Source organism: Neoarius graeffei, chromosome 13 (genome assembly GCF_027579695.1).
Source record: "Neoarius graeffei isolate fNeoGra1 chromosome 13, fNeoGra1.pri, whole genome shotgun sequence".
Taxonomy (NCBI): domain Eukaryota; kingdom Metazoa; phylum Chordata; class Actinopteri; order Siluriformes; family Ariidae; genus Neoarius; species Neoarius graeffei.
Window position 1 is genome coordinate 31,564,202 of NC_083581.1, and position 21,460 is coordinate 31,585,661.

The 21,460-nt window shown below is 42.7% G+C and overlaps 1 protein-coding gene across 4 annotated transcripts in view; it reads right to left on the bottom strand.

Moving 5' to 3' along the window:
- Window positions 1-1,348: 1,348 nt before the first annotated feature.
- nckap5l (NCK-associated protein 5-like) overlaps window positions 1,349-21,460 on the bottom strand; it is a 59,441-nt gene continuing 39,329 nt past the window's right edge. For all 4 annotated transcript variants that reach the window (XM_060937510.1, XM_060937511.1, XM_060937512.1 and 1 more), the window contains 11 exons: window positions 17,232-17,363; window positions 17,055-17,123; window positions 16,742-16,780; window positions 15,768-15,887; window positions 14,356-14,442; window positions 11,055-14,131; window positions 10,749-10,884; window positions 9,850-9,928; window positions 9,094-9,387; window positions 4,720-4,868; window positions 1,349-2,500 (listed from right to left, as the gene is read on the bottom strand). In XM_060937510.1, the coding sequence (XP_060793493.1) occupies window positions 2,249-2,500; window positions 4,720-4,868; window positions 9,094-9,387; window positions 9,850-9,928; window positions 10,749-10,884; window positions 11,055-14,131; window positions 14,356-14,442; window positions 15,768-15,887; window positions 16,742-16,780; window positions 17,055-17,123; window positions 17,232-17,357 (4,428 nt within the window). In that variant the 5' untranslated portion in view covers window positions 17,358-17,363 and the 3' untranslated portion in view covers window positions 1,349-2,248. The remainder of the gene's footprint in view (window positions 2,501-4,719; window positions 4,869-9,093; window positions 9,388-9,849; window positions 9,929-10,748; window positions 10,885-11,054; window positions 14,132-14,355; window positions 14,443-15,767; window positions 15,888-16,741; window positions 16,781-17,054; window positions 17,124-17,231; window positions 17,364-21,460) is intronic.

Consider the following 21,460-nt stretch of genomic DNA (forward strand, 5'->3'; position numbering starts at 1 on the left):
AAAAACATGATTATGAAAAAAACAGGTTTATGGCTTTTGTAGAGATGAGTGGAAAGAACATCCGATAGCACCTTAATATAAAAAGTTTACAGATATATTAATAGCTTCGTCATAAATTCTTTTGTAAACATAGCAAACTGATATAAAATAGTCCTGAAAATTACAACAAAAATAAATGGAATAACTTCTACAGGAAACACAGGAATCTAATACACAAGAAGACGAAGTTCAATGGAAGGGACCGTGACAAAAGGAGAAAGCATTTTGTTTTGTTTTTTGTAACAAAATCCAATCATTTTTAAATGACTTGGTGAAAAAGGAAATCAATGTCATCAAGTGTACCATTTAAGAATCCTTCACATCTCGAGATAAAAACGATGTGGTTTTTCACTAACGGTATAATTCACTCATTGTATTTACTGTATAATTTGACTGGAAAATGTCCCCATTTCAATAAGGTGGTCATCACAATGTTTACACAACCTGTCATGGATTGTTTCTAATTTGTGACATGACCATACAAGGGGTTGGGAACGCTCTGTTATGGTGGCGTATTAAAGTGGAAAGTAGCAACCATGTACAAGACAGGAGGAAGTCATTTGCCAAGACATCATCACAGAATAACTCACTTGAACAGAACAACACTGTGTAGAAACAAATATTCAACTTAAAGGGTTTCTCGGAAAGCCAGAATCTCTCAGACGGATACCTTAAGACCAAGACCATTCGATAAGAACACTCTTGACCTGTTATGTAACCTGAACAAGTTAAAGTGCCATTCCACCATTGGATGTATTTTTTTGGCATAAAATACAATACATTTTATGACAACATGACTAGACAGAGAGATCTTTTAGCTTCAAAATGATATATCAAACAATTTGACAACGACAAGTATATTAATTTTGCGACCAAAGTCACCTACCCTTTTAATTTCCGCGCGGTAGTGAAACGTGATGTCATCGGCAGGTTCCCCTTCTTGTGTACCACGTCACGTGTGACGCGGCACAGGTTATCAGCAATGGCGGATAGAACGCGATTGTCAGCTTCGGAAAAGAAGCGAAGGAAAATAGCAAGTGATGCCCAAAGGAGACGGTCGATGGTGAATATCGGCACAGCAATCGACAAGTGGAAATCGCGTTCTATCCGCCATTGCTGATAATCTGTGCCACGTCACACGTGACGTGGTACACAAGAAGGGGAACCTGCCGATGACTTCACGTTTCACTACCGCGCGGAAATTAAAAGTGTAGGTGACTTTGGTCGCAAAATTAATATACTTGTCGTTGTCAAAAAATTATGTTTGATATATCATTTTGAAGCTAAAAGATTTCTCTGTCTAGTCATGTTGTCATAAAATATATTGTATTTTATGCCAAAGAATACATCCAATGGTGGAATGGCACTTTAAGTATCCAGCCGAGATGTACATAGTTTTAAGTGAAATGCCCCGTTGAGGACTTCATAGTAACAAACAGTAACAGATAGAAAATTGAGCGACAAATGCTAAAAAGTAACCAGCAAAATGTGGTCTTGTCTTACCACACTCATTAAATAAATACTTGCAAAGTAAAATTCACTGTAAAACACTGTAGCGCTATCACACACAGATAGTACTTTTATTATTGCTACAAGTTTTTGACACCTAACATATATAATGGACTCAATGGAAGTCAGTGTCCAATTCAAATTGTACACAAATTAATCTTTTTTTTTTTACATAACAGATGCATATTAAATTATTTAAAAAAAAAAAAAAAACACATACATATACACGATTCACTTTGCAATAACTTTACACAACTACGTTAACGAAAGATGTGTGCTGATGTACATGTAGAGACAATTTCGAGAACTTTTAAATGGAAGACTTGTAATGGTTTTGAGTGTCCAATCATTACAAACAACTTTCAGTGACCGAAAGGTAACATGTCTACTCTGCTATTCCTGAATCAGAATAAATGTGGTGCAAGACGGTTATAAAAACATGACAGGAGCATAGAAATCCCTCAAATCCACCACAAACACACATCGCTGGCTTTCGTAGAGTAGAAATTCTCAGATAAAAAGGTGATTTCTTGCAGGAACACATACTGGGTGTCTTCTGGTGCTAAAAGAGTGCTGTCTTGTGAGCGTCCATCTTAAAAAACAAAAACAAACAAAACAAAAAACGCTGCCTGACGTAACCAGCATTAAGGTTTAGAAAACGTTGGTACCTGATGGTCCACTCAGCTACCGGCATTCCCTCTCAGCCTTGGCTACCGCAGGAGGACAGGCTGTCATAGAGAGAGTCGCTAAGGGATTCCGGGGTCTCTAGGACCTGAGGGTGGCCAGGGGAAAGTGTGTCATCAGGCCGCTCTCTCATCAGCTCTAACCCAAGTTCTCTTCCCAGGTCTGGGTTGAGAGGAGCACGTGCCTTGCTTCTGCGCACCTGAGTCGGCTGTGGGAGGCTTCTGGGGTCACTGTCACGCCTGAATGGGGCATCACTAGTCTTTGAGCGCTGTACATATGGCATAAATCAAATTAGAATTTCAATTTAAAAAAAGATGCGAGGGAATATAAAAAAAAAAAAAAAGATCCATGCCTGGACATATCCAGTGATTACAGTGGTGGTGTGATGCCTTCCAGGCATTGAACAAATACTGAATAATTATTCAAGTTTAAAGGTCCCATGGCATGAAATTTTCACTTTGAGGTTTTTTAACGTTAAAATGAGTTCCTCTGACCTTCTTAAGTCACCCCAGTGGCTAGAAATTTCATAATGTGTAAACCAAACTATGCCCAACATTTGAGAATGGCACGTCAAAACGGCGCGTTGATAAACTCTTCCCTTGCCTACGTCAGCAAGGGAGATGATCCCCACGCCCCCCCTCTGGATTCCCACCCACTGTATGGATTGCCCGCCCAGCTCAAAAGTTGCCACCAAACATTGAAGTTGCGCTGTACATGGATGTGACAACACAGAAAGGAGTCTGTTTTTACTGCCGACGGGAGAGCCCCTGAAGACGCAGTGGCTTAATTTTATTTACTCCAATAATACGCCGTCGAGTCTACCTAAGACGGTGTACGTTTGTCGGAAGCATTTTCCTGATGAATGTTTCCACAACTTGGGACAGTACAGGGCAGGTTTTGCACATCAACCGTCACTGAAGCCTGGGTCCGTACCAAGCATCCCTGCCGCATCAGCCTCAAACAGCGAACAAGTAAGTGTATAACTGTTAAGTCGTTTTGCCGTGTTTTAAAATCGGTGCCACGTTAGCCTTGCAATGGCTACATTAGCTGTGCAGCTAACCGCTTCCTGCAGTTAGCCAGGTACTCTGCGCTACAAAACCAAAAAGCATGCAGCATGCTCTGTTATAATAGCCAATCAAAACAGTTTTTACAAAGACACCCACATTCTTTTTTTTAAGTCACTCGTTCATTTTATTTGTTTTTGTTCAGTAAAAACCCAAACATTTGTTGAATTTATTTTATTTCCTCGCGTCGCACCTTAATGACGTCAGCGCGCGGTATTTTTCCCTTCGCGGTTTGTTCCTTCTCTCTCGCCATAGTAAGACACCCACATCCGCTTGTTCTGACCCACTGGAGGCAGCGTCACAGTGCTGTTAGCCAATCAGAGGTAACAGTTTACATGTCATGAATATTAATGATAAGACCCGCCCCCACCCTCTACCCTTCCCCGCCTCCTGCTTCTCATTAGCAAAACGACGCACTGGGAAAAGCGCTGAAATGGGGCTTTCTCCCAGGAGGCTATATCTACGTGCCGAGGGTTCATTTCGAGAAAGGCTGCGGATATAACATCCGGAAACCTCCACGAGCCCGTTTAAAGCATCAACAAACCACCATGCCATGGGACCTTTAAAAAAAAAATAATAAAATAAATAAATAAACCCTGCTACTTTTAAGTATACTAAAGTATTAAAAAGTAAATGTGTTTTAATATGAAAACTAGCTTACCACTTATCTAAACCTCTTAAAAAGAACTATGCTTTCTTCATTTCTTCATGATTAACATGCATGACAAAGTTTGAGAAATTAATCCATAAGATATTATCTAAATAAGCAATATTGACCATTAATTAGAATTTGACTTCCTGCCCAGGCAATTATTAGGTACTGGAATCAATACTAGTCTAACTTGGTTAAATATGACCAGTTAACATCAAATTACCGCAAAATGGTTTTTCAAATTCTATGGAGTTCGTGCCTTGTATGGAGGCAAAGACGACACCTCATTTCATACGAGTCTTTGTACTCCAGCATGTTGAAACATTTTACCGAGGTGTGCCCGGGGTGCTCAGCCTCAAGTTCCACGCTTATGAATATGTACAAGTCTAGTGGCTTATACATATTCAGAAACGCAGATAGCTATAGCCCTAAGTACATTATGCGGCATGAGAAGATCATCAAAGATGATGAATTAGCATGAATCTTGATCATTTTTTTTTCCTACACCAAGGGACTTTTATGTATAGTGAACAGTCACTGGCTGGATGAAAGAAGAGGCTCGAGTATTTTTGAAGGTCTTAATAAAAATGTAAGGAGTAAAAAAGTATGTGGTTTTTCCTTGAAAATGTAATTATAAAAGATTCAATTTCAGTAGCAACCAAATAAAGCTCAAATATCGCCAAATAATACTAGTATCGTCTAGTCTAGCAACAAAGTACTCAAGTATTTTCCACCCCTGGTGCCATCTATGTGTCTAAATAGCAGACTCACCCTCCTAAATGAGCTCTTCTGGTTCACTGAATCTAAGGCCTCTTCCATTCCAAGATAAACATCAGCCGGCTCTGCTGATCCTTTGAGGTTGGGGAATGTCCAGTTCTTTGTGGAGCCAGATCTGACAGGTCCACCACAGACATCAGCTCCTTAAAATAGAAATATGCTCCATAATTCATCAGATACAGTTGAATAGAAAACAACATTTCAGGATTAAAACTTGTACTGAATATTTCATGCAAGATAACCCTAAATAAATAAATAAATAAACCTAAAAAATAACCCAAAGTATATGCAGGAATCTCATCTCATCTCATCTCATTATCTCTAGCCGCTTTATCCTGTTCTACAGGGTCGCAGGCAAGCTGGAGCCTATCCCAGCTGACTACGGGCGAAAGGCGGGGTACACCCTGGACAAGTCGCCAGGTCATCACAGGGCTGACACAGGTGGGGTTTACATTAGATCGTATCAGCGGATCATCAGATTAACGTTTATAAAAACGATTAGCGTGCACACAGCAACGCCAATACACGATTCGCGTGCACACAGCAACACACGGATACGCTAATCACATGACTAATTCGGCACGCAAGTTGAAATGTGTCAGTGCGGCTCATCGCTTCCTCCTCAGCGGCTGCGCTCCAAATCACTCCACCCTGAACAGCGAGTGCCCTCTGGAGGGTGCGCACTCCGGCCCTGCGCAGCTCACAGAGCGCGCGAGTGTAGTGCACGAGCAGTGATTCGGGACTGAGCCGCTGTGCGCAAGTCACTTACCACTTGCAAGTGGAAGGATGGCAAGCCTAAAGACAATCATAACTACACAATGGGCAGTATTTGCATCAGTATTTGCAGTATTTTCATACTTTTATACTCTTTAATGAAAGGTGATACAAGGCAGAAGTCCGCGCCGTTTTTCAGCAGTCGCGTCACATGACCAACGCCAGCGAATCAGGAAGGTGGATGTCACAGTGACGTTGTCCAATGACGATGCCAGCTAGAGCTCAGCACAGCGTATCCGCGTATTCTCAATGTTTACACAGCACCGGACCAGACACTATCTGGATTGAATACGTGGACCCTGGCGGATTCCCGTTTCCCGGCGTTTTAATGTAAACGGACAGTGCATCCGCGAAGAAAACGAGACAGATACGGTCTAATGTAAACTTGGCCATAGACACAGACAACCATTCACACTCACACCTACGGTCAATTTAGAGTCACCAGTTAACCTAACCTGCATGTCTTTGGACTGTGGGGGAAACCGGAGCACCCGGAGGAAACCCACGCGGACACGGGGAGAACATGCAAACTCCACACAGAAAAGGCCCTCGCCGGCCCCGGGGCTCGAACCCGGACCTTCTTGCTGTGAGGCGACAGCGCTAACCACTACACCACCGTGCCGCCCTTTTAAAACCTTTTTAATGAAATTTTAAGACTTCAACACCACCTCAAGCTGTAACTGTTCACATCAGCAACACACCTTTAACTTACACTTACTATATACTAGTTTTGCAATCTCAAACAATCTTAATTTGTAATAACTTCAACAGATCACTGTCTATCAATACAAGAGATTTCAGATAGGACCGGAGGGAACAAAGCTCAAGAGAATAAACTGAGTGGCTAGCCCAAATGCAAGGTTTATTAAACTTGTACCTTATGTTTGCTAGTTTACAATCCATAAAAGGACCTTTATATAGCATTGTCACACTGAGGGCAGTCAGTCAATGGGTCTGTACACAGGTGAAATGTTTGACCTTTTCATACGACATCCTGTAGGACTGTAAGGCTAAAAATACATGCAAGCGAAGCAAAATTCTCTCTTAGCTCGGTGTTTGCATGCTGTTGCGAGTGTAACAGACTAAACTAGCAAGCTAGTAAGCTATCCGGTCACTTGTCTTTACATCAGAACTTTCATTCTGTTAAAGTAGACCCAGGGTTAAATACCTAACATACCAGGAACAACAACCCCTTACAAGGCCCTCCAAGCAAATTAAACGACCAAACAGCGCCACAGTTGAGCAATTTTCAAGCCACCAAAGTCAACAACATACATATCTGATTGGCCACCGATGGCAAAATTCACTCCTCATTTGTACAGAATTAAACTTTTCCCAACTTTTTTTGCTCGCTTCATCTAATTCGCTCATCTAGATCACTCTTGCTTGCCTCCAAAAGAAAATGAATGGAACTTCGCTTCACTTGCATACACTTTCAATGTAACCTAACTAGCTTGTACAGAAGAATCCCACATGTGCTACATGGCTAGAAAACAAATAAACAAAGCCACGTAAACTTTTAGCATACAATCTCTTTGGACAAATAAGCTATTCATATCAAGGGGGAAAAGCTAGCTACAAAATTTAATACCTCATAAAATAGCGATTAAGACGTTTTAATACTTTTTAAAGGCCTTAATTTTCACCAAGTTGATTTATTACCTTTTAATACTTTTTAAGACCCTGTGAACACTTTAAACTTGTAATTTGCCTTGTAGTTATAGAAAATTACCAACTTCTAGCCAATCAAAATGGAGAATTCAACATCCCTGTAGTATAAAACATTTGACTGGAAGACCGATTATAAAGGGAACAGCTCTATAGTTGACAAGGGCAATTGCTCTAAGACAACGAGGGAGGCTCAGCCTCCTCTAAACATTCTGGATCTGAAATAGCAATGTTATAAGTTATAACATTGCTATTTCAGATCCAGAATCATAGAAATATATGTGCTCAACCCAACTACAGTGCGAAATCATTCCGTTATAACTTTCCCCAGTTCGCCTAATGTGTGCGTGAGTTTTTCCCCCTCGTGACAGCCCGATGCAGCCCAGCCTCAGTGGACTTCAATGGCATTTGGGAGCTATGCACTTTTCAATCTCAAAATGCAAGATGATTATTGGACAAATACTGCGAAAACGCCCGCCCACGGACTCCCAGCCTCAGTGGACTTCAATGGCATTTGGGAGCTATGCGCTTTTCAATCTCAAAATGCAAGCCAATTATTATTGGGCAAATACTGCGAAAACGCCCGCCCACGGACTCCGAGCCTCACAGTGGGAGGGACATGGCAGTTTCCGCGAGGAGACTGGTGATTGGTGAAAGCGGCCGGATATTTTCTTTGATTGACAGCTCATTTCAAATATAGACAGGCAGCGGTGAATTTCAGTTCAGTCCCATGCGGATTCGCAAGTGCTGTGGTGTATTGTAAGAGATCAGCTTACATTTCGATTTCATTCATTACATACGGTTTCTACCAGCTTTTTTAGTTTGTATATATTTTCATTGTAAATAAAGTGTAAATATAGTGTTGTCAAGTTTGCTATCTTAGTTCCAGAAATTTCGTTTATTTGAGTGACTGAACTTGAACTTGAGGGGGCTAGTCAGCTAGCAAGAAAGCTGCGCACGGATGCCAAGCATTGCTGATTTAATTTTGGCAAAGCCATTTGCCAGTCTTCCTTTCGAGGAAAAAATTAAAATTAAAGAGCAGGGTAGACTAACGCCTCAAACTGACTTGGTGAAAAAGGTAGGGAATAATACTCGTTCCTTTCAGCTCTCCTGGTACGAGAAAGTGAATTGGCTAACAGCAAGTGACCCACATCAACAACAGTAAATAGGCTACTTTAGTAATATGTCATGGATGGACCAAAAATATAGAATCTATTTAAAATGTTTATGCTGAGTATATTATATTGGAATATATATTTCTCTGGATATGAATTAAACACAGCTACAATTCGGAAAACATTTTTAAACAAAAACACAGCCGAGAACATTTCACACTACAGACCTGGATTAAAAGTGAAGGGTTATCAAAATTGTCAATAAAACATTTCTCAGTCAAAATAAGTAAAATATAGGGAAAGTGTCATTGAATGAAATGTGTGGCACCCAGCTCTATGTTTGGCTCCCCAAGGTCAGTGCTTGTGCTTATTCCAGAACACTCTGCTGTTACTGCTGAGGTTCCTGACAAAGAGCTGCTTTCAATAATGATAAATTTTTAAACAACATGCCACAATTTTAAAATATAAAATGTTAAAATATACCCCCCCCCCAACACCACCGTCATGTATATTGGACAGTAGGCTAATGGGCCAAAAGAAACTGTTATTTCACAGTTTGTGACCCTGCCAACAATCAGCCAGATCAGAGGCAAGAGTATGGGCAAAATTGATGTGTTTTTTCTTTTAAAATCTGGAAATATCGTAACCGACCAGCCTCCCCTGTTTGAAAGACTACCAGCCGCCACTGATAGTTGATCATCATCATTGAGCTGGTACTGGGCCCAGTGTATCGTAAACTTATCAGACCTTCTCCAAAAAGGCAAAACACCTGAAGCAAAACACAATGCACCAATAAATATATCATCAGTACCTTCTTGACCCGTGTCAGCAACTTGGTTGGGTGCAATCTTGCCCTCCAGTGGGGTGCTATCCATTTCCTGTCCCATGATGTAATCTTCCTCTAAAGATGACAGCTCTCTTTCCAAAGTCCAGGCTTTGGGGGGAATTTTAATACCTGAGCCATGTCTTCCCTGAGGAAAGGAAGGATCGTTCTCCCCTTGGGCCTTCCCTTTGGGGACACTTTTACATCCAGCATTCACACTGTAGTCAGGAAGAGGAAATGTGCCAATACCACTATCCAGGGTGTGTGTGGAAATTCCAGAGCCTGTAAAAACCAGTTTGATATTGAAACAGTTCAACTAAATGCATGATACCATGATATCACTTGTGGCATCATGATACCATGATACCAATATGGCAACTGCTAACTTAGAGCGTGTTAATCGTGTATGTAAATCTGATGCCCTCAAAAATGGTAAAAACTTAATGTATCTCAAATAAGACACCCGAAATATAAATATTCTGTCGATAAAATATCCTCTGTTAGCATGTTCTGCTTAACTGCCACAAAGTCAAATCAGATAAAAGTGAAATCATATAATATATTGGAACGTTACTGCTCTGCAGGTGTGACTCATCATAAAAGCCACAGGAAGAAACATGTCAAGCAATCTTGTACTGAATGATCAGGTCTAGGCCTGTTTATGAGGTCATACACTAACCCACCATTCATCAAATACATCATCTTGGTGTGGTAAGTGACTGTGGCATCAGTCAGCAGTCCTACCTGGAAAGTGCTCATGGTGAACTGAATCAGCCAGGTTCTCATCGGATACACCATCCACTTTAGTCATTAAAGATGCGGCCTGGGACAAACCACAGAAGTTAGAATGATTACTGTAACATTTAGGATAGAATTTAAAGGAACAGTCCACCGTACTTCCATAATGAAATATGCTCTTATCTGAATTGAGACGAGCTGCTCCGTACCTGTCCGAGCTTTGCGCGACCTCCCAGTCAGTCAGACGCGCTGTCACTCCTGTTAGCAATGTAGCTAGGCTCAGTATGGCCAATGGTATTTTTTGGGGCTGTAGTTAGATGCGACCAAACTCTTCTGCGTTTTTCCTGTTTACATAGGTTTATATGACCAGTGACATGAAACAAGTTCAGTTACACAAATTGAAACGTAGCGATTTTCTATGCTATGGAAAGTCCGCACTTTAATGACAGGCGTACTAACACCTTCTGCGCGCTTCGGCAGCGCATTGATATCTGAGCTCCGTATCAATGCGCTGCCGAAGCGCGCAGAAGGTGTTAGTACGCCTGTCATTATAGTGCGGACTTTCCATAGCATAGAAAATCGCTACGTTTCAATTTGTGTAACTGAACTTGTTTCATGTCACTGGTCATATAAACCTATGTAAACAGGAAAAACGCAGAAGAGTTTGGTCGCATCTAACTACAGCCCCAAAAAATACCATTGGCCATACTGAGCCTAGCTACATTACTAACAGGAGTCACAGCGCGTCTGACTGACTGGGAGGTCGCGCAAAGCTCGGAGAGGTACGGAGCAGCTCGTCTCAATTCAGATAAGAGCACATTTCATTATGGAAATACGGTGGACTGTTCCTTTAAAGGCGTGCCTTTCAATTGTTGCCAGTGACAGCCAAGCTGTTATGATTTTACCTTTTCCATGTCCTCACTACTTCTGGTCTGACAAACACCACTTATGCTATGATGGCTGAAGACCGGCCTGGTTTTACAATCAAACGATAAGCGTCGATGAGGCACGCAGACACTTCCAACATCCTTTCCATCCACCCTTTCATAAGAACAAAAAAATGTATTAATTATTCAAAAGCATTTGAAATATTTCTATTACACACCCTTAGTCAGTGGATGCAAATGTAGGAATGCATGACTAAGTGAGAATGCTAGATGCATAATGGAATATGCAAGTAGAAATGTATAAACTTGCCACATCATGCATACCGGTTAAGCAGCTGCTGCATGAAGTTGTCCGATGGCACGCCCCTGTACATTACAGACAGCTGCCCCTGAGCTTGATCCATCACCACCTCACAGGAATGTCCCTTTCCTTGTCGGTCCATAGCAATACCATTCACATAGGCACGTTCCTCTTCCAGGGCTTTGTGTAGCCCCTCCGCTTTTTCCATTAACATGGATATGTTCAAGCTCTCGCCCTCTGGCTTTTTAGTAGCCACTTTAGAATCCTTTCCCCCTGAGGATATATTGAGTTTCCATTCTCTCTTATCATCTTTGCCTTTTGAAGCCTCAGGTTTCCGATTAAGAGCTGGCAGCTTACTTTTCCGCAAGCCAAACCAGTTGGCAATTCCACTGGAAGCCTTCTGTTTAACTTCAGGTGCTTGACTCTTGTCCTGTTCTTGAAGCTTCAGCATATTTTCCTCAATGCCCTTCATGACCTTTTGCTCAATGGAGGACTGAGGGCTTGGTGCAGAGTGCCTCTTTTCTTCAACGGACTCTGTTGGCCTTGGAGGTGGAGGAGGAAGGCTCTCCCCAAATGAGTTTTTCTTTTTACTGGCTCGGGATTGGCTTCGGTCTTCAGACTTGGACAAGTACCTTGGAAGCTCCTGGCTTGGTTTCCCATCTCGATTCAAAGATGGTGGTACAGTTTTAGTTGGAGATTTTAAAGGAATCCTGTTAGGGCTGCTACTGTGGGGACTAGAAAGGTTTTTCCCACTGTATGAAAGACTATGTGGTGCTGAACCCTTAGCATAGCTACGCAAAGCTTGTGCAGCTTCCAAATTGGTTGATAGTGCAGGCATTTTAGATTTGGGGCTCTCTGGTTTTGCAAGGGACATTTTAGATGATTCATTTTCCAACTTAGAGATTGTAGAGCTTGCAGGCATTGATTTGATGCCTTGGTCAGAAAGCTTTGAGACAGCATTGTCATTATGACCTGAAACATATGATTTTTCTTCAACAGAATCTGTACTTTTTAAGAGCTTATGTTCTTCAGTTTTATAGTCAGCAGCTTTGCTTTTGTCACTGGTTCGTGCAGGCATTTCTTTTTTGTCAGCTGCCTGGGAACAAGCTGGTTCTTCTGGGTTCCTTAGCTTGCCAAGTGCAGCTAGTCTTTCTTTAAAGGAATGGCTGGATTCACCCGAGTGTCTGCCCACACCTGTCTTCTTGGGAATGGGTGGTGGATCATTCTTTTTGATGGGTGATCCTGCACTTTGTATATGGTCTTTCACCAACTCATTTTTCTCTTGGCTTTTGGACCTCATGGCACACATCTGTGACTTCTGTGAAGATGACTGACTAGGTAAACTGCGGTGGTTGGCCTGCTTATGCCATACAGGGCTGTCTGGGCTCTCCTCTTGGTCTGAGAAGTCAGAGCCTAGTGAAGAGTCCTTTTGAGATTTGAAACTTGTGGGTCTCTCCAGACCAAAACTTCCTGTCTTTCCTTTAACTTTTTCTGTGTTCGAACTGGCATAACGGAGAGCAGAGCTCACCTCTCCAAGAACTTGGGATATGTCTGAGCCACTAGTATTGGAGAGATCAGAAATATTTTCATAGTGTGGTATTTTCTGGGGTGTTTTTTGTGGGGGGGCAGTCTGTGTAGGTTTGCCTCCTCGACTGCTTTTTGGTATGCCACAGTTAAGCTCTTTTGGCACCACCGGAGGTGGATCATCAGACAGGGGTGGAGAGGTTGGAGCAGAATGGGTGGATGGATAAGGCTCCGATTTGGGACAAGGTGGCTGTTTTTGTCTTTCTGCTGTGGTCGCTTTGCGGGTAGCGACCGGTGAATGATGCACCTCATAGTTGTTACTGCGACAAGGGATCTTTGAGCTACGTGTTAGTTGAGGGCTGAGACGGGGAGGATTGGCTACTGGAGCACGCTCCCCAAGGGTGGGAATCTTGAGAAACTTAAGCAGCTTTGAAGGGGAGGACTTGACCTCTCGTATGCATACCTGGCTGGGGTTCACAAGTTTAGATCCATCAGCCTGAAGGTCTTGTGCTGTACTGTCCTTCACAGGGACACGTATCTCATCTAGTACTCTTGATGCTGTATGATTCTCACTGGGAGAAAACAGCAGCCCTTTATGCACAGGTTCACTACTTTCTACCTCACTATACGTGTCTTGCAATCTGTCCTTTAGACCAAGAGTAGGTAACTTGGAGGTGATTGACTGGACATCGATATCCCCTTTCTGCAGAAATTCTTCACCATCTGTGACTTTTTCAAGCTTCTGTAATGATACAGTTTTTAAGTGCTTAAAGTCTGTTTCCAGAGTACTTGTGTCATTTGTACTCTCATGACTAATCTTTTCACTGGCAGTGTTGCCACTTTTTGATAATTGAGAGTTCGATAAAACATCCGATATTCTATTATCTCTTGTCTCTTTCTCTGACAGTGCAAGGGAATTAGCTGGTGCATGATCAGGCACTATATTACGGTCTTTTTCAGGTACTGCCATGTTAGAGTCAGAGGCTTCTGTTGATAAAAGTTCACTGGATGGTTCAAGACCTTTTACCTTCGAAAGAACAGACAAATCGGCAGACTTCCTGATTACTAGGAGTTCACTAGTACCCGTAGTAGGCTTCACGTGGCTCTGCAAGTCTTGGTTCTTATGAAATTCGGGCAGAGCCAGGTTGAGGTTGTCAATAGTAATGGCATTTGAAGTGCAGCAATTGTGGCTACTGTTAGCTAGAGTGATTGAGTCCTTATTGGATAGAAGCAGGCATGTGTTACAGCTTCCACACTTTAGACTATTGTGCTCTGCTCCACTGATACAAATACAAACATCTGAACAGGAATGGGGACAATGCGTTTTAGTCACATTGCACCTGGGTGAGTTGTCTCTGCAAGCCAATACAGCGTCCTTAGAGACCAGAGCTTGGCTATATTCACAGAGGGAAGCGATTCCAGAGGAACGATGATAGCGTAGAGGATCTGTCTCCTCAATTTTGCGCAGGACCTCCAAAATGTGTGCTTTCTTTTTCAGAAAAGGAGATAAGGCGTCCATGGATGTGGTGGAGCTTTGGGTTTCAGGAAAGCAAGTTTTTGCACACTCTCCATTTCCCTTTAGAGTCAGACAAACATTTGAAGGAAAGAATAAGTTACATTTCATAATTTACCCGTACCCTAAATATGGTTTGGTTAAATACAGATAAGAACAAAATGAGTTTGTGTACACTTCATTTAAACCTTAACCAAAAATGTTATTTATAAGGTTCGCCATGTTTTACGATGCTTTGTTTTGTGATAACTATTGCGGTTTATTAGATCTTCATGTACTGTTTTTACCTTGGATTGTGCATTCCTCTGAGTTTCAATCTGTTTGTTTGAATCAGTGTGCTGTAGCTCAGAAATGTGTTCCAAGCAGGACCCAGTCTGAATTCAAGAGTCAATAAGACGTGTTAGTTCTGTAGTGGATTATCCATTTCTATTTCATACAACAGTCCACTAACTGGACTGGATGACCGGCATTACAAGAGAGTGTGAATATTTAGTACAACATCACTGGTATATTACACTACTTGCATCATTCCACTTGTCTGTGTTTGCGACATAAAATTTCAATTCTAGCAATAGTTCATTACAATAAAACCATTAATACAGGCTGTCAATCAGCCTGTGCATTGCATGACAACATGTAACGCTCTATCCAGCTGTAGCTTCTTTATGAACTCTGTCGTTGACAGACCAAAAATTAATGCTGTGTTCACATATATACCGGTACGATAGTGGTATAACTGTATCGATACAAAGTATAGCGGTACAGTTTAGTGCATCTGTCCACACTAGCGAGAAATGTTTGCGGTTTTCTTTCACGGTAGTTGAAATGCGCGTGCGCGAAATGTTTCCGTGGTTACCGAGTAACTTCCTTCCGAGAATATGCCGGATGAAACAACGCGTGTGTGCTTTTTGTTGTCAGTGTACAGTCTGTATTTCTGGTGGTCATTTATTCAGTTGAATCGTATAAAACGCGCGAGGCAGTTGAGAAAGAAACAAAGAAAACGAATCTCCGTTCTTCACTATTTTATTCAGCGAAGACATCGATTGAGGTGTGTGACTTTGCGCATTATATTTGTATCGATACAGAACCGCTTCATCTGTCCACACTACAGCAAAGCGCTACAGTACCGGTACGAAACCCATACATTTGTGGGTTTTGTACCGATACAGTTATACCGCTACAATACCGGTGTAGTTGCTAGTGTGGACAGGTGTTGCGGTACAAAAGTAGTATCGTATCGGTACAAAATCCCTAGTGTGGACAGGGTATAAGAATAACATAACATTTGGCCATGTTGTGTCTGAACCATCAGTTACTCTGTATTCAGAATTGTTGCCTAAAAGCAACAGAAATGCTGTTATTCTGAATAGCGGCACAGCTGTGATTACTTACAGCGAGATTCTTGCTTGTGTAATATTGTTTAATAATGTGATACATTATGTGTACATTAGCAGTATACTTTATATCTGGAAAATGCATCTCTGATTTGCATAGCTTTTCTCTTACTCCCTCAGAAAAATACCCTCCCACCACCAAAGTAAACAGGAAAGTGCACATTTTCCTCAATTTGCCGTGCAAAATAAACACAAACATAATAGGGCGTCTAAATACAGTCTTTGGAAAGCTACTACAAAAACCACAGCTTTGTCTAGAGAGAAAGCTTCAGCTCGTTGCTTGAAATGTTTTCGTTATAATTTACCTGCTGATGTACACATGACTGATTGTGCAGTTTCTCTTGGAGGAGTTCACACAGTGTTCTGTTCTGCTTCTCCAAATCATACACTCGCATTTTCAACTTAATGCACTCCTCCCAAAGATCCTGAAACAGCACGTGAACACACTCGTTTACTAAAAGTGAAGGATGGCAATAGTTTTAAAGGAACAGTCCACCGTACTTCCATAATGAAATATGCTCTTATCTGAATTGAGACGAGCTGCTCCGAACTTTGCGCGACCTCCCAGTCAGTCAGACGCGCTGTCACTCCTGTTAGCAATGTAGCTAGGCTCAGCATGGCCAATGGTATTTTTTGGGGCTGTAGTTAGATGCGACCAAACTCTTCCGCGTTTTTCCTGTTTACATAGGTTTATATGACCAGTGACATGAAACAAGTTCAGTTACACAAATTGAAACGTAGCGATTTTCTATGCTATGGAAAGTCCGCACTATAATGACAGGCGTACTAACACCTTCTGCGCGCTTCAGCAGCGCATTGATGTCTGAGCTCCGTATCAATGCGCTGCCGAAGCGCGCAGAAGGTGTTGGTACGCCTGTCATTATAGTGCCGACTTTCCATAGCATAGAAAATCGCTACGTTTCAATTTGTGTAACTGAACTTGTTTCATGTCACTGGTCATATAAACCTATGTAAACAGGAAAAACGCGGAAGAGTTTGGTCGCATCTAACTACAGCCCCAAAAAATACCATTGGCCATGCTGAGCCTAGCTACATTGCTAACAGGAGTGACAGTGCGTCTGACTGCGTCTGACTGACTGGGAGGTCGCGCAAAGCTCGGAGAGGTACGGAGCAGCTCGTCTCAATTCAGATAAGAGCATATTTCATTATGGAAGTACGGTGGACTGTTCCTTTAAACGGACACCTGTCGCCCTTTACAATGCGCAGCATACAAGCAGATCGTTTTAATATAACAAATGAAGAGAGTGGTGAGCTTTACCTTTTGGTTGAGTAAAGCCTGGACGACATGATTGGCTACCTACCGATGTTAAAAACACAAGAGACATCTTAGATAGCCATTTAGATTCAGCCATGTTCATACACCATTGTTTACAGTGGAGAAATACTAGACTGGTTTTATTAAAAGGGAATGCCATCAGGCTCAAGGACAAAGTCTTTTTTTTTGTGATTTATTTTCTTACTGGAGAAAACCTTGAGAGTATCTAAACCAGGGAACAGTGTGGAATAAATAAATAAATAATAAGACATAAAACAATGCGCTATCTCTATCAACTCAGGATGTCAAAACTCACTTCATCCAGGCATCTTTCATAAGCTTCTCTCTGGCTCTCATTGGCGAGGGAAAGAGACGAGTTCTCAGCCTGGACAAAAATAAAAGACACTTGTAATTCAGCGTTCTGACACTGAACAGATATGAAAGATGTAGAATTGTTCTCACGGTGTCTTTGCAACGCAGAAACATGACTCACTTGAAGCTCTCGGACACGTTCCAGGAGCTCGCTGCTGCTCTCCTCCTCCAGATATGATTCCAGATCCCCCTCCTCTGACTCCAGGTCCTCCTCAAGCGCTCGGTGTTGGGTCTCCTCAGACATCATCTTTACCTGCAACGAAAAAATGTGAAGAGCTGAATACAGCACTGGATCTAGTAGTGGTTGTCAAAATGGTAAACTCATTGCGAGAGACCGTGTATGAGAAAAGGACTTGGCAGTCTAGTTTGGGCACTAAATCAAAGCCACATGGGTTCTTTTGTTAGTATATACACCAATCAGCCAGAACATTAAAACCACTGATAGGTAAAGTGAATTACATTGATTATGCTGCAACAATGGCAGCTGTCAAGGGGTGGGATATAGTAGGCAGCAAGAGAACACCGTCAGTTCTCCAAGTTGATGTGTTGGAAGCAGGAAAAATGGACAAGCGTAAGGATCTGAGTGACTTTGACGAGGGCCAAACTGTGATGGCTAGATGACTGGGTCTGAGCATCTCCAAAATGGCACCTCTTATGGGGTGTTCCCAGTATGCAGTGGTTAGTATCTACCAAAACTGGTTCAAGGAAGGACAACCGGTGAAGTGGTGACAGGGTCATGGATTTGCATGGGGCACGAAGGCTAATCTATTGCCCCTTTTCCACCAAAGCAGTTCCAGGGCTGGTTCGGGGCCAGTGCTTAGTTTGGAACCGGGTTTTCTGTTTCCACTGACAAAGAACTGGCTCTGGGGCCAGAAAAAACGGTTCCAGGCTAGCACCAACTCTCTGCTGGGCCAGAGGAAAGAACTGCTTACGTCAGCGGGGGGCGGAGTTGTTAAAACCAGCAACAATAACAAGACTGCAAAAGATCGCCATTTTTAAGCGACAAGAAGCCGCAGCTGTACAAACGCGAAGTCATCCATTATTATTATTGTTGTTGCTGCTTCTTCCGCATTGTTTTTGTTTTGATATTCGCGCCAAGGTTTATGCAAACGTAGCGACATAACTGATGTATACAGCGACGTAACTGACGTGGCTTCCCTTAGCACCGCGAGCTACGGAAAAGCAAACTGGTTCTCAGCTGGCTTGCAAGTTGAACAAGTTGTGAACCAGCACCAGCACTGGCCCCGAACCAGCCCTGGAACTGATTTGGTGGAAAAGGGGTATATATGGTCCAATCCCACAGAAGAACTATTGTAGCACAAACTGCTGCAGGTTAATGCTGGCTAAAACAGAAAGGTGTCAGCATTAACTTTTTCAGCAGTTTGTGCTACAGTAGCTCTTCTGTAGGATTGGACCATATGGACTAGCCTTCGTGCCCCATGTGAATCAATCAGTGAGCCTTTGACACCCACGACCCTGTTGCTGGTTCACCGGTTGTCCTTCCTTGGACCAGTTTTGGTAGGTACTAACCACTGCATACCGGGAACACCCCACAAGATGTGCCATTTTGGAGATGCTCAGCCCCAGTCATCCAGCCATCACAATTTGGCCCTTGTCAAAGTCACTCAGATCCTTACGCTTGCCCATTTTTTCTGCTTCCAACACGTATTCAAAAACTGTTCTCTTGCTGCCTAATATATCCCACCCCTTGACACATGCCACTGTAACAACATAAATCACTTTACCCGTCAGTGGTTTTAATGTTATGGCTGATGTTACTATACTGTAAATACAGCAAAGTCTTTTACAGCATTCCCAATATCTCCTTGCAACTTTGCTCTGCTAATAGAATGCAATAGTGTAAAAGAAAGGTGTAGGACTGGTGCAAAACTAGCATCTAAATGAGGGCTTTGGGGCAGCTGGGATTTCAGTGGGACGAATGGACCAGGCTTTGACTAAAGCTTTATAATAATAAAAGAGATTAAACAGAACTAAAAGCTCTAAATTATACCATGGGATCACGGTCATGTCACCACCCCCCGACTCCAGCTTAACTTGCATTAGTGATCATGACACAGAAGCACAGGAGTTTCTCGTGGCCTACTTGTGCTCCAGAAACAAGGACCTCACTTGACAGCCTCTTATTTTCTCCTAAAGTGGACTACGTCACTAGCTAGTGGAAGCATTGTGCAAGGCATTAGTCTGCCCTCCCTACTTGTAACAAAGAATTAGATCCATTCAACAGAGACTACTCGACCTTCTCATGCCCTATATAAATGCAAAAGTCAGGAGTCCACCCGTTCCTGTTATTGCATTACCAGAACCTTGACCTTCACTAACCACTTGGGATCATACCAACACATCCTATAGTTTTGCTATCCTGTTGCAAAACTCAATCTGAAAAATCGATTGGCACGTTCATTCATAATTGATGCTTTTAACATTGAAAGTGACACATTCAGGCTCGGTAGAGTCAGCGTGGTTGTGCTTGCAGTAAATTGGTTTAAATGGACCCGCCTCTTATATTAAATTAAAAAAAAAAAAAGTCCACTGGGGTCACAGAGCAGAGTACAGTGATCAGAACACATGTTTAGCAGTAACCGTAGTATCTGAGGTGGGACAACAGGCATCGTTGCTGCCTCACCGAGTTGGAGTTACTGTCTGTTCGGAGTATCACATATTCTCCACAAACCTCCTTGAGGGTCTCCTTTTCGTTCTCTGGATTCCTCCCAGCTCCCAAAACACACCAGTAGGTGGATCCATGACTCTAAATTGCCTCTAGGTGTGAACGAGTTTGTCAGTGTGTGTGTGTGTTTGGCATCCCATCCTTTACTAACTGCTTGCTGAAACGCAAAGACGAGCAAACTAATTAATGAAGTAACAGTTAATGAAATGCTTAGCCCAATAATAAGTTGCATTACTAGATTGGAACATACCAAGTTATCACATCATGATACCTTTGTAAATGAAGTTTAAGCATTTTTAGATGCATCATGTACCTGTATGCATGGGGTGGTGTGTTCACTTCGATTTCAGCAAGAGATCTATGCGGAATGCACCGAAAACTCATCTCATCTCATTATCTCTAGCCGCTTTATCCTGTTCTACAGGGTCGCAGGCAACACATATAATCACTCTTTACAACCGTGGTGAGCATAAAAGCATCTCAGCATGCAACAGCGGAAGCTCACATTGGGTTCCGCTCCTGCCTGCCAAGAACAGGAATCTTAGAATCAAGAACAAGTTCCTATTAAAGTGTCTGGTCAGTGTATAAGGAGGACTTTAGCTGCTAGAATTGAAAATGTTATTCTTTCACTCATCCATCCAGATCAATTTGGCTTCATTAAAGGCAGACAAACACGCAGATTTTAACTTGATACGCTGTACGTCACATAAAAATGTGGAATCTGCTATATTAACACTTAAACAGCAACAAAAAGTCAACTGAAAGCTTACCACACTAAATAAAATGGGTTTGGAGGAATCATTTCTCTCATCTCATCTCATTATCTCTAGCCGCTTTATCCTGTTCTACAGGGTCGCAGGCAAGCTGGAGCCTATCCCAGCTGACTATGGGCGAAAGGCGGGGTACACCCTGGACAAGTCACCAGGTCATCACAGGGCTGACGCATAGGTGGGGTTTACATTAGACCGTATCAGCGGATCATCAGATTAACGTTTTTAAAAACGATTAGCGTGCACACAGCAACGCCAATACACAGATACGCTAATCACATGACTAATTCGGCACGCAAGTTGAAATGTGTCAGTGCGGCTCATCGCTTCCTCCTCAGCGGCTGCGCTCCAAATCACTCCGCCCTGAACAGCGAGTGCCCTCTGGAGGGTGCGCACTCCGGCCCTGCGCAGCTCACAGAGCGCGCAAGTGAAGCGCACGAGCAGTGATTCGGGACTGAGCCGCTGTGCGCAAGTCACTTACCACTTGCAAGTGGAAGGATGGCAAGCCTAAAGACCATCATAACTACACAATGGGCAGTATTTGCATCAGTATTTGCAGTATTTTCATACTTTTATACTCTTTAATGAAAGGTGATACAAGGCGGAAGTCCGCGCCGTTTTTCAGCAGTCGCGTCACATGACCAACGCCAGCGAATCAGGAAGGTGGATGTCACAGTGACGTTGTCTAATGACGACGCCAGCTAGAGCTCAGCACAGCGTATCCGCGTATTCTCAATGTTTACACAGCACCGGACCAGACACGATCTGGACTGAATACGTGGACCCTGGCAGATTCCTGTTTCCCGGCGTTTTAATGTAAACGGACAGTGCATCCGCGAAGAAAATGAGACAGATACGGTCTAATGTAAACTTGGCCATAGACACAGACAACCA